The sequence below is a fragment of the Clinocottus analis genome, unplaced genomic scaffold (genome assembly GCF_023055335.1).
Source record: "Clinocottus analis isolate CAN_PGR_092001 unplaced genomic scaffold, fCliAna1.0.p SCAF_23, whole genome shotgun sequence".
NCBI lineage: Eukaryota > Metazoa > Chordata > Actinopteri > Perciformes > Cottidae > Clinocottus > Clinocottus analis.
In genome coordinates, this window is record NW_027175965.1 from 7,903,743 (window position 1) to 7,916,721 (window position 12,979).

The 12,979-nt window shown below is 43.5% G+C and overlaps 1 protein-coding gene across 5 annotated transcripts in view; it reads left to right on the plus strand.

Moving 5' to 3' along the window:
- dennd1b (DENN/MADD domain containing 1B) overlaps nucleotides 1–12,979 on the plus strand; it is a 100,054-nt gene that overhangs the window by 11,505 nt on the left and 75,570 nt on the right. For all 5 annotated transcript variants that reach the window (XM_068589521.1, XM_068589517.1, XM_068589518.1 and 2 more), the window contains exon 3: nucleotides 8,260–8,303. In XM_068589521.1, coding sequence (XP_068445622.1) covers nucleotides 8,260–8,303 — 44 coding nt within the window. The remainder of the gene's footprint in view (nucleotides 1–8,259; nucleotides 8,304–12,979) is intronic.

Sequence of the window (12,979 nt, forward strand, 5' to 3'; positions counted from 1 at the left end):
TATACCTCCCTCCCACTAGGACGGGACAATTTATTGATGTTACATCGATAGCGTGACATAAAAATATGTGTCTTAATATGTCACGCCTCCTTTTTTTTAATAAAGTAGATACTGAATCCACAAATAGCATTTCCAATTGTTAATTTGTCTTTTAAAGATCATGAACTTCTAAATCTCCTGAATACACACAACAACCAACGATCATTCCACAAACAACCAACACATTTACAGTTTATATCAGGTCTAGTGTGGAAATAGTTTGTATATTTAGTTATTGGTCTATTGAAATGTTGATTGATTTATTTCAATATAATTTATCAAACAAAAATGCCAAACATGAGCTTAATTGGATACAGCATGACTTTGGGCTTGAGAAAATGATGACAAATAAATGAAATGAATGAAAAATACATGCCAAAAGTCATTATTCTATTATACACTTTCAGTTTGTCCTTTTTCTCCAAATGACCCTGACAAATAATCTCCTTAAAACGGGTTAGCCAACATTTTTATCTTCTACTCCTGAAGCCAGTTACATATTGAGAAAGTGTGTGTGTGTGTTTAGATTTCAGTGGTTCAACAGTGTGTTTTTTCTGTCAGCATTTCGTCCATCAGTCCTGCAGAGCATTGCGACCCCGCTGAAGGTGTTTCGGCACTATTGTGTGCTTTTAACGGATACAGACATATTGTCATCCCTGTGGAGGGATTGGCTGACTGACTGACTGCCTGTCTGACTGAGAGCTGTCTGTCTGTCTGTCTGTCTGTCTGTCTGTCTGTCTGTCTGTCTGTCTGTCTGTCTGTCAGCCCCTGCATGTGAACTTCAAATCGCAGCTCGGCAGCACCGAGCATGTAGCCGCCAAAGGCAAGGCTTTACACTGTCATCAGCAGCACACAGCTGCCTCTGGGTGCCGTGCCATGTGACATTAACTGAGATCGATCCTCTCCACACCTCAAGGAGACGCTGTGCTGCACTGTGTTTCCTCTGATGCTGCAGCCACCACCTCAAAGACGAGGAAAGGAACTCCACCTTTAAGCAGGTGTAATTGAGTGACAATGACCTGAGCACCAGCGCTCTTTGACTTTGTAAGTTGTAAACCCCCAAAAAACTATTTTATTTTCTCTTGTTTTTCACCGAAAATTCAAGTTACACTGTTGGTCCAGGTTATATTAACTTAATAATAGAGTTATTAATAATTAACTGTGCACATATAGATGTTGTGTTTGGACCGAGGCAGATGGTTGGACCATATGGAGAGAAAGTATGTGATTATGTGAAGAAATGTTGGTATTTAAGGCGACAAGCCAACAAGCAGCGATAGAATCGTACCCACTAACCTGTGCCGTTGCAGCCTGCCCTCCTTTTCCCCCCTTTTTTCTATTTGGAAATACGTATCTGGGTCATGTCTCAGATTTCAGATTAGATCCCAGATTTTAGGGCACATTACTGCGTTAATGTAAGAACTTGATTTTGTTATTTGGCAGCAACAGAACATAATACAGTGAAGACAGAGTTGGAGACGAGTCTGTCAAGGGAGATGCTGGTTTGTTTTTCTTACCCCCCCCCCCCCCCCCCCCACAACAAACATGCCGTCTGTGTGCTGTGTGGAAAGATGCAGTCATGCGAAGCCGGTGTTTGACATAATGTTGGACCAGTATGGAATCTGACTGGGAATATCAACGCTGATACGTGGTGATACACAGAGGCTGTCACAAAGGTTGCATCCATATGCTGTGCCACTCATTCGTGAAGCTGTGAAATTGGGTTGCATCCCAACTAGCCTGAAGACAGTATCACTTTCACTTCTCTCTTTCTGTCTCTCCCTCTCCACCCCCCCCCCCCCACACCCGTCTCTCTCTCTCTCTCTCTCGCTATCTTTTTCCTCTCTCTCTCTTTCTCAGCTCATCCTTCTCAAGCATTTTTTTTCAAGGGAAGACGGAACAATTAATGTGGCATTATTAGGGTCACATCATCTCCATTCAGCTCTTTCTTTCTTCTCCTTCCAGTGGCTGAGGCTGTTGTTTATCTGTTTCAGATGTAGTTGTAGAAATGGCTCAGAAATCCCCTCAGGCCGACATCTCTCACATGTGAAGCCTGCCAGTTGATTTTCTTTTTTTTTTTTGGCCGGTAAAGGAGGTTCTACCTTAGAGGTTTTCTTTTTTGTTTTATTCACATTTTCAAGCATTGTAATTAAAATGCATCGCTCCTTTTTTTTTAAAAATGTAGACCTATTTCCAGACCAAATCTAGACCAATGTAGTAATGTATTTGATCGTGCCTTTTAAACAAGAAAAGATGTGCCCTTTGTCAAAGAGGAATTTGTTCTAATTTGTTCCAGGTAGTTTTCGACTAACCTCCGGCTTTCACTTTTTCTGTCAGTCCTCAGTCCTCATTCGTAACAACATCGTGTGACCAATCAGTTTTAGTAAACTTAAGCACCATATCATCGTTTAAGATGTTTCTCTTCTCCCTCCGCGCACTAAATCAGCATGAAATGTAATGCCATTTGCAGTGTGCAGTCTAAGACTCGATAGGCGAAAGGGGAAAGTTTTTTTTTAAACGTCTGTGAGTGTGTTTTTCGTTCTGCCGGCCTTTTGTAAAATGCCAGTTAATCTGCTTACTCCTTTTAATTGTGAGTGTAGGGGTTGGGCCTCCTCCTGGCCAGAATAAAGCTACTGATCCAGAAGTAAAACGATGACCACCACAGTTATTCCTTCTTTTAGGTTTTTGCAACCCCCCCTCGTCTTCTTTAACCACCACTCGTCTCCGCCTCCTCCTCCTCCTCCACCATACCCTCCCTCAGAGGAAAGAAAGCTTCTTGTTCTGACAATAGACATTTTTTACCATATGTTGGCTTGACATCTTCATCAGGTTCACAGCAGGTTACCTTAGTTAACTTTCACTCCACTGCCTGATGGGATTTTCTCCCTCTGTTTCTCCAATCGGCCCAGGCTCAAAGTCTAGACGCCGGCCTCCGAGGCAGGGTCCCTTCAGCCCCGTGTCCACAATGGCCGTATTGTGGATGCTTAGTAGCGGTAGCTTCCTCCAACGTTACAGCGAACGGGCTAGCGCTAAAACAATGCTTTTGTCCGAGGGCGTACGAGAGGGGTGGGTGGGGGGGGCCTAATCCACTACATACTGTGAAATAAACCTCTCTCAGAGATGAGAGAGTGAGCGAGAGGAACGGGAGTGAATGAGAAAATCACTGCCAAGGAGGTTAGAGTGCAGCAGTTTAACCCCTTGGCCAAGAAAGAGGGAGGAGAGGAGGCAAAGGGAGCGAGAGAAAGGAGGAACAAGGAGAGGCAGGCGCTACATCCCTTCATCTCCGGAGCGCGGATGGAGGAGAGGGGCTGCCGGTGGCTTTCACAAGCCTCCCTTCTCACTAGAGAAGCTGCTGTTCACCATATGGGATTTGGCCTCTCTTAACAAACAGGCCCCCTATTCACTCGCAACACACATTCAGTAGTTCATGGAGTAAGGTGAAAAAAAAAGAAGTGTTTTTATGCCTTTAGAACATTGGATGGCCATGAGGGCTCAAAGTCTGTGTTTGATTCACATAGTATAGAGAATTATAAACTAGAAGCTTTCATCTAAATGTGTATTCACACTGGATTTAGGGTTAGGTCTTTTTGTGTTTTTACTGAAATCTCTCTGTCTTAAAGCCAGAGCCGTGCATTCAGGCCGCTGTTATTGAGCTGCAAGGTGATCCTATAGAAACACAAACGCAGGCCTCGTCTCACTGTGGGTGTGTTTCATGTTCAGCATATGCTTTTTTTTCTCCCAGTAGTTCTCAAAAGGCTATTTTTATAACTCTTTATGTCATTCAAAGTGAGTGAGTAAATCAGTTGGATTCCGCTCCTTTTTTTTTTTTAGTGACAATAGGTTGAATAGTTGAATAAGTTGCCGGGCAGTGCAAGCTTTCTGACACACTGGTGTCGTGCGCCAACTTTTTTCTTCCAGCCAGCAGCATTAGGGCAACATTAGGAATGACATCCTCTGCCAACAGCTTCTTTTTAGCCTACTTGGAAATCCCAAGAAGCGTAGATTCATGCCAAAAGGAAGATGCCAGCATTTCTCATTTTTAGCCTACTTGGACGTGCCAGTGCACTTAGATTCATGCAGATAATAGAAGAAAAAGAAGAGATGAAGGGTTTTGGTTCTCGTCTTTCTCGTGTTTCGGTGAACACGCGTCTTGTTAATTTATTCTGTTTAATTCTCTCACGCCTAATGATCCACCTGAGTAGGTAGAAAGGAAGTGGTGCCAGTTTGAGAGAGAGGCAGAGTTCTCCTACCTCCCACTCTCAGGCGAGCCATCCATTTCTTCCCTCATCCCGTCCTTCCTCCTCCTCCCACTCCTTCCCTGTTGCCCCGCTCTCAGCTCCCAACACCCTTCACCTATTAACCCTCCTTTCTCCTCGCTCACTCTTCTCATCCAACTTTTAAAGACCGGCGTCTCAGGAATAGCCAAAACATTGATTTTCCACCGTATCTACCACCACCTCCCTCTCCCCTCCCAGTATCTGTGTCACGGCTCAGGGGCTTCCTGCGCGTTGCCCCCATCGTGACTGTTGGAGGTCAGCCACGCTTGAAGCCCTCGGAGATCAATGGACATGCTACTGTACAGTGAATATTCAATCCTGAGCTTCCTATCCATCTGTGAACACGCATGTACCAGCACACATTTGTACACAGACACACACACGCTTTGCAAACAGAGACCAATGGTCACTCCTTGAGCTTTGTTTTTTTTATCACATTTGCCTCACCTCCATTTCCTGGGGTGTGAATGGAGGACTCCAGCTCCGGATAGGTGATTTCAATTCAATTCTCACCCATTGGATCTGTTTATACTTCACCGGGGTGAAAATGCTATAGGTTGTTTTTCCCTCGTCGCTGGTGTCGCGTGCAATTTACTGTTGTTTCTATGTTTGTTTGCAACAGCTCTTTATGTATTTTGTCAAAATAAAAGAAACACGTTTAACATTTTGGAGAGGCTGTTGTCGAACAGATCAATGTATCACGAGACCGACCAGACCGTGGTTTCACAAGACAGAAGTATGGACAGATCAGGAGCATGCAGCACGCCGGCGTGTGAACGAGCAGTGTTGGGTTCGAATTGGAAAAATGTCAAAAGCGATAAATCATATTGCCATTTGTTAAACCTGACCTTGTGCGAAAGCCAAACACATTCATATAATGTGTTTGTAAAAAGCCACAGCAAGATCCTGAAAAGGCTGCAAAAAACACAAACGTATTTGCTTACAGACATTTCAATTGAGAAAATTGCAAGCATACTTTTTGCACCTTTAAATACTTGTTTTAGTGCTGAAAGGAACATTGTTTAGTAAATGTATGTATTACATGTGTCACAGTTGACTGTTGCAGTGTTCAGAAATGAATTGTTGCATTTTTTATTTTTTTTTGCACATGATTTGCAGCTCTAGTTTGCGCGTGTGTGTGTATGTGTGTGTTTTGAAGAAGGGGAGGGTGGATTAACCAGTGTAGGATCTGTCATGGTGACATTTGTGTCCCCTGGCAGAGCAGCAGGGGTCCTCTTCACCTCTGTAACCTTCAACTTTCAGCCTTAACCCCCTTCAGGCCCCCTCTCGAGTCCACCACACGCCTTGCACATCCAAAGGGAGGGGTATATTAACGCAAAAGGGTGGAAAAAAAAGAGTGGGGAGGGGTGGGGGGTGCAGAAGTGAAGAGGACAGAGCTGCAGGGGAGGGCGGGATGAAGAACAAGAAAGGTTGTGGAAAAAATATTTAAAAAAAATCCGTCGAGCATGGGAATAGGAGAGGCGAGAAGGAGGAGCGTGAAGGACTGGGGGTAAAAATGAATATTTAAAAGAAAAAGGCAGTGGGAAGGAGAAGCACGAGGCAAACGGATTGGCAGAGAAACGTGGAGGTGGAGCAGAACGGAAACAATAAGAGCCTGTTGGATAGAAAGGAAACGCACAGGATGCAGAGGAAAGAGAAGATATGAAGGATAAAGAAAGGTGTTTGGTGAAGCTCTGAAGTTCTTGCGTGGTGTCGTTACAACTCAATGTTTTCTGCCTCCTTTGCTTTCTTTATTTATGACTCTCTCTCTCTGCAGCACTCAATACAATGACTCAATACTGAATTGAATATACTCAACGACTTAATCTTACCTCATTCTACTCCTGGAGCTTTCATACAAGCCCCAAAGAAGGAGCGAAACTTTTTCCTTATGACTGCTTTTGGGCTCATATATTTGAAGGATGTCATCTGTTATTTTTCTATTGTTCAACTTATCTAAACTATTATGAACCATGGCAGTAAATCTGAATATCAAACACTTAATTAGACCTTCAATGTGGGTCATTATACTGTAATCAGCGATGCAATGAAGATGAATTAAAGGCTGCAGTGTACAAGCTCACCTGTGCTTTTCTTGCATGACACGTCAAAAAGTCTTTTGACACGTGTGTGTTGCAACTTTCAACGTCGTGCCCATCAGCTCAGTCGTGAAGAAGGACACTAAAGTAGACCTCCCCTTACCCTCTCGTCTTCTTCTGTCCTGCATCACACTCCAGCAGCAGTTCCCATCCTCTCACCCAGCAAATTGGCATAAAATAGCCCTAACTGTGGCAGAGGAGGGGGTGACTTTGGGGGGGTCGGAGTTGGTTAGTAGAGCTTTGCTGTTTTTTTTTTTTTTTCTGTGCTGCTCTTTTCAAGCTGGGGCCCATGAAATTATCCAACAGGATTATGTAAGGCATGATGGATTCTGCTGCGTCCTGTCATCCGTTTGTCCATTGTGGAGCTCTCTCTCTCCCAGGCTGCCTGGTGGGTTAGCCATGAAGCTACTCTACACATTGTGTGTTATTGTATGTCCTCTTTACTGAGGTAAAGGTGGGGAGTGGGGGGGTCCTCCCCTCTGGCTTCATAAATGTTTGCATTAATCTTACTTGGACATATGCGAAGGGCGGGATCATACCCACGTTTAGCCTGTGTTAAAATGGGTCATGCATCTTTTTAATTAAAGGACAACGGACTAAATCTGTTTTACCTGTTGAACTCACCGTTATTGCTATGCTATCAAAAGGTTTAGAGCTTTCCAGATTCACTTTGTCTCAGACAGCGGTGGGGGCGTTCAGGGGCCTGCAGGCCTTTTTGCACGTCCATGACAGTGAACCCGGCACGCAAGAGCTCGTCTCTGCAAACCCTTGCTGTTCCTGCCGAGGTCACAGGATGACCTTGGAGCTGTGGAAGCCGTGTTTACCAGAGACCCCTGTGTTCAGGGTATCGCTCAGTGGCTGCTTCCTTTCAAACACACGGCAGACGCCTGTGAGAAGAAGGTCTCGTGTTTTGGTTTGGAAATAAGCTTTAAAAGAAGTGACACTAATGCAAATAGATAATTCAAATAAAGGGTTGTTTTGCCCTGACGATTTACCCAGTAATTTCAAACTATAAGTGCAAAGAGAATTACGTACATACTATGATTTTCTTGTACGCTCTGTCTTTATTATTTACATAAAACATTAATCTGACATCCTGAATGTCTTTGAAGCATATCCTACTGCAACTGGTGATTATTTTACTGTTGATTTCCGTTCTCCTTTTGATTAATTAATTACTAAGTGGTCTAAAAAATGTCAGAAAGAATGAGGAATACCCCTCACAGCTAATGAAAACAACATGTTTATCTTAAAATGTTTTGATTTATAATGTCATCTATTTTCCAACCCAACTAATGCTCAGTGTGTACACTTTATTACGGACCTAACTCTTAATTGACAAAACCTGAATTAGTACATTTCTCTTGGCTAATCTCTCGACACTAAATGTTATTTACTGGAGAGAAGAAACAAATCTCCAACCTCTGTTCCGGTGTTAAACCCTTTAGCTTATAGGTTTTTACATCTCTCCAGCAAACAGCCAGGCGTGTCTCACTGTAGGAATAATTAAATGAAAATAAACTAGAGTATGTGTTGATGTGGCTTTCTTAAACGTGCATGATTTGGTAATATAAACTATCATATCTACACTGAGAATATAGATTAGCATATTTACAGCATATACCTCCTAGACACACTCGCTCTCTTGTCTTTCACTGTGTGCCGCTCTGCATGTGTGTGTGTGTGTGTAAGTGAGTATATAAGTGTGTGTGTGTGTGCACACAAACTCGCAGCAGCCACCCTTGCCCCCACCCCTCTCATTAATATGTATGTGTTCTGAGGCAGCTAGCGAAGACGGTGTGTTTCTCACCCGCTGATTAATGCTGTCTGTCAATTACCTCTAGATCCAACCGTGCTGTGGAGCTTCCCCCAGGACCACACCGACCAGGTTGGAACACCACTCTGCTTTTTCATTCTTTCCTCCCTCTCTCCCTCTCCATCTCTCTCTCTCTCTCGCTCCCTCTCAGTCGTTATAGACAACCTCTACCTCCTCCTCCTTTCCCATCTCCCTTCCTTGCCTAATGCCCTCACTCACCCTGCCATCCTGTGGTAACCCCCCCAAACACCTATCACCACCACCACCACCACCACCACCACTCTCCTCCTCCTCATCTCTCCCTCCCTCCTCCTCCTCCTCCTCCTCTCTGTCTCTCTCCGTCTCATTGTACGTCTGTTGCTGGTAATGAAAAGCAGTGAGCAGGTCTTCAATAACCGACGAATCAGTAATTATCATGCAACCGTGACAGGAATGCACACCTCTGTTTTCTCCTCTTACTCTTCCTCTCTTTGTATCTCTCGCTTTCTCTCTCACTGTGTCTGCTTCCCATTGTTTCACATGTAGAGCATTATCACGTTCATTTTCAATCTGAAAGGAAAATCTGCAGCTGTTTTGCAATACATTTTTGCAAAAGCAGTTATTCTAAACCAGTCATATACACCTCAGTGCCACCCTACTATCTGCACTGTTGAGGAGTCACACACACACACACACACACATATATATATATATATATATATATATATATATATATATATATATATATATATATATATATATATATATATATATACACATACAGTAAATAACTACAATTAATAAGATAAGTTAGATAAGTACAATTCAGTGTTTTTTTTAATGCCAAAGTAATCCCTGGCCCAATGTTATGTCACATAAAATGGATCCATCAAGTTTGAAGAATTGAGATATACTGATGTTAACTTTAAAGCAAAAGAAAGCGCAGGTATTGGTTCTATAGCTGGTATTGGTTGATACCCTCAGTTGAAGTATTTAAATGGTTCAGCAGGAGATGAAAAGTTGTATTATTCGTCTGTTCTCTATAACCTTGTTAAATGTGTATCGTCCCATCTGACTCATTTGTATTGATGTCACTTCAGTCAACTTGGTGAGTGCAATGTTATTGTTAATCATATAAATGGTGGCCAAAACTACCTAATAAGACCCAAATTGTCAAAAAACCCAAATTACCCTTTAAGCCAATCACAGTTGGTATCGGCTGTCTCGAGGGGACAACGTGTAGAACACGCGTATGCAAAACATTTTTGGAGAATTATTGAAATGGATTTGATATCCTTTTTTTTTATTTAAAAGCCCTGCTCCTTACCCTTAGGAAAGAACGGCACCTCAGCAGGGCGTCTTTGTTATTTATCTCTGGCTTCACCTTCAAAGAACCACAGTCGAGATCCAACCTGATCAAAACAAGAACATGGCCTGTAACGGCGTGCGTATTAATCTCTGCGTTGCGCACATCGTTCCGTAAGTAGATTAGTTTGACTCATTCTCCTGTTGTTGCAGAGACGCGTGATGACTCCAGGACTGTGTGTGGTTGATTTCACTGGCAATCTTTTAGTGTTAGTAACGAGAGTAGAAAAAAAAACACAAGACATGCAACATATTGGTTTCTGTTCCCAAAGTGGCCACAGCGCAAAACAGATCCTGGAGCAAAACGATGGACAGATGACTGCAGCGGCGCATCATTGGGCTGAAGGAAGAAAAAAAAAAAGAGACAACTATAGCGGAAAATAAAGCAATATGTGCGTAGGCTAACTATCTCTCAATGCAGCAGCCAAGCCAGTGAGTGTAAACGGCTCTCCTGTCTCTCTGATCCACTTTGAGGAATAAACGGGCTTGTAGAAAGACGCTTCAGGCGATGTCTGCCTACCCCACAAGAACCAGAGCATGCAATCAAAGCAAGAAGAGGAACAGGGAGTGAGGGAACCAGAGTGTGAGCGCCAAAATTACAGACTTGCAGAGGTAGGCACAGGAAATGGAAGAGGAGTAAAAAAAGAGCAGCTGAACCCAACAGAGATGAAACCCCCCCCTCTTCAAAAAGTAGTGTAAACATAGTCCATGTGCCGTCGTGGGCCTGCCTCGTCCTTCCTCTGCGACACGTCTCCCTTTTCATCCCACCCACAACCTTACTTTTCTTTTGATTCTGTTGTGGACCAGATCGTTTGTGTGGATAAGATGGCCCTTAAGATGGCGAGTTAGCGTGCTGTGTACAGAGGGATTGGCCCTTTCCCCCGTATACATAAAGACTGTATTCACGGGCCTCATTACCAGGATTAGGGCTCCTTTCCTCCTTTTGTGGGGCTGAAGGCTGGAGTCCTCTGGAGCCACAGTCTATATCTCTTTCTGTGGCCCGAGCTGGCCAGCATATGGCAGCAGCAGCCAACAGTCTCTGCAAGAGGGGCTCAGGGCTCAGAGCAAGGCCTCCTTTTGTTTAGGCCGTTATTGTTGCTCAGCGTAATGACATTTGTAGGCCGTAGGATCGGGGTGGAGGGGTTAGTCTACCCCAGGGGAGAGGGAGAAAGAGAGAGAGAGAGAGAGAGAGAGAGAGAGAGATGGGAAGGGGGGGAGGAAGACATGCAGACAGACAGGAGTGTGGATTATGGAAATATGAATTGATTTTTTTTTCTGTTCTGTGGTAGAATAGAAAGCTCAAAGGAGAACAGACTGCAGGCTGGCTGGCACGCCGGGGTGGTGCTGGGGAAATATGAAGTGAGAGGCGCTTGCTCCCTCTTTCTCTCTCTCACTTTCTCTCTCTCCCTCTCTCTCTCCTTTCTTTTTCTCCCCCCCTCCTCTCTCCCTGTTCCCCCTCTCAGCCCCTGAGACTCTTGATGCCCTGGTCATCCACAGATGCCACTTGGATAGAGAGGGAGAGATGGAGAGATGGGAGAGAGAGAGAGAGAGAGAGAGAGATAGAGAGGGAGGGAGGGCAAGAGAGCGGTGGCTAAAGCATATATTTGAATCGCAAGAAGGGCTTTTTTTTTTTTTTTTTTTTGCAAATGAAGCAGACAGATGGAAATCTGTCCGTTTCCTCTCAGATCTCATCCCAAAGTTGTGGAAAAAACACAGCAGACAGACCACGCACACTCATGCTGTCACACACACACACACACACACAGAGACACACACACGCGCATGCACGCACACAAAAACAAAAAAAAACGGTTCTGCCAGTTAGTTCTTGCTAACCAAAGTTTGGTGTATAGAGGGCCCACTCTGTGAGAACAGAGGATAATATGATAAACACTCGGCAAGTTCCACAAACAGACGACCATTTGAAAACCTACAGTGAACAATGTTTCTCACACAGATCAACTTCCTGGTCCAACACTCCAGGCAAAGACCCAATTTTGTCATTATGTGTTTGATTATCTGTTATTTTCTAACATACACTTGTGTTTGTTTGTGTTTCTGTTCATTTATTTATCTAGCTTTGGGCTGTCATGATGTAGTTTCCTTACATTTAACTCTCCAAGCTGTCAGACAAACATGGGATTAACCGAACAAGTTAAACAAACAAGTCCAGTTTAAACCATCAAACCCTCGAATAAACACTGAAGAGTCCTGTGCAGAAGGTCTCACATAATCATTTAATATACTTCAATTGGAAATTCCTCCTCCATAAAATTGTATCTCATTAGCAGTTTTATATGTTTTCGAATTTGTGCTATTTATTTCTATCAGATATTCAGAGGTGCTAGCTGCAAGCCTGGAAAACGCCGTACCAATTCCTGATCTGGAGCGATATGTTGAGTGAAATCCGATTTCTTTTGTTTCTTCTTATTAGCAGAAATGCATATTAACTGGGGCCCAGTACTCCCAGTACTCCTGCTGGAGGAAATATGGATCAACACGGGTCGACCATGACCGCATATTTTGATATCGTTAGACATTTAGCTTTTTTCTTCTTCTTTTTGGATAAGGTTTGATGTTTATCAACAAGGATACTGGGCATACTTTAGTAATGACATATAGTTTATCTCTATAAACTTCAGACGCATCTCTAAATGTTGTGAAAGTCATATCCACCACCTGAAGAACTTGTGGCTGCAAGTAAAAACATTTCCAAAAGCTGTCTGGAGAGAAACTTCCTGAATGTGCACCTTTCTTCCGAGACGTTGCCGTCCCCGTGGCTTTGTGGACTCTAAGGCCTTGAGTTTGGCCATTTGGCAGTTGCCGTCTTGACGTTTTGGCAACTGTTGAACGGAAGTTACCGTATTTGCAAGGAAGGATACTCGGCTTTATGGTCTATTTTACTTGAATATGGACGTAAATGGCTGTAATTAGATTGTTACTCTCAGGAAATAGACACTGAATGACTCCACAATGTGTCTCCTTGCACACTCCACATTCTTTTCTTCTTCTTCTAGTCATTATCTCTCTTTGTTGTGCATTCTTGCACATTTCTTCCTCACAGTGTAAAGTTAGCTCCCCCCCCTCTCTCTTCCATATCATACACTCAAGCATACACACTGAGATAACGTGGTGTTTGCTTTCTTGGCATATCACCGTTATGTGTCATTCTTGTTCAACCTCTCGATGCTCTCGTTAATCTTTTCTCTATTTTTTCCCTTCCTGTCTCCGGTCCTGTCTCTTTCTGGCTCCACCGTCTCAACTGGATTCATTTTTTTTTCTCATAAAAATCACTCCTGTTCCTTTTAGTATGCCTATAGCTCTCTGCTGCTTCATCAAACTTATACATTCATAACACCTTATCCCATATTTCCCCCTCTAAAGACACTGTTGCAGGGAATTGC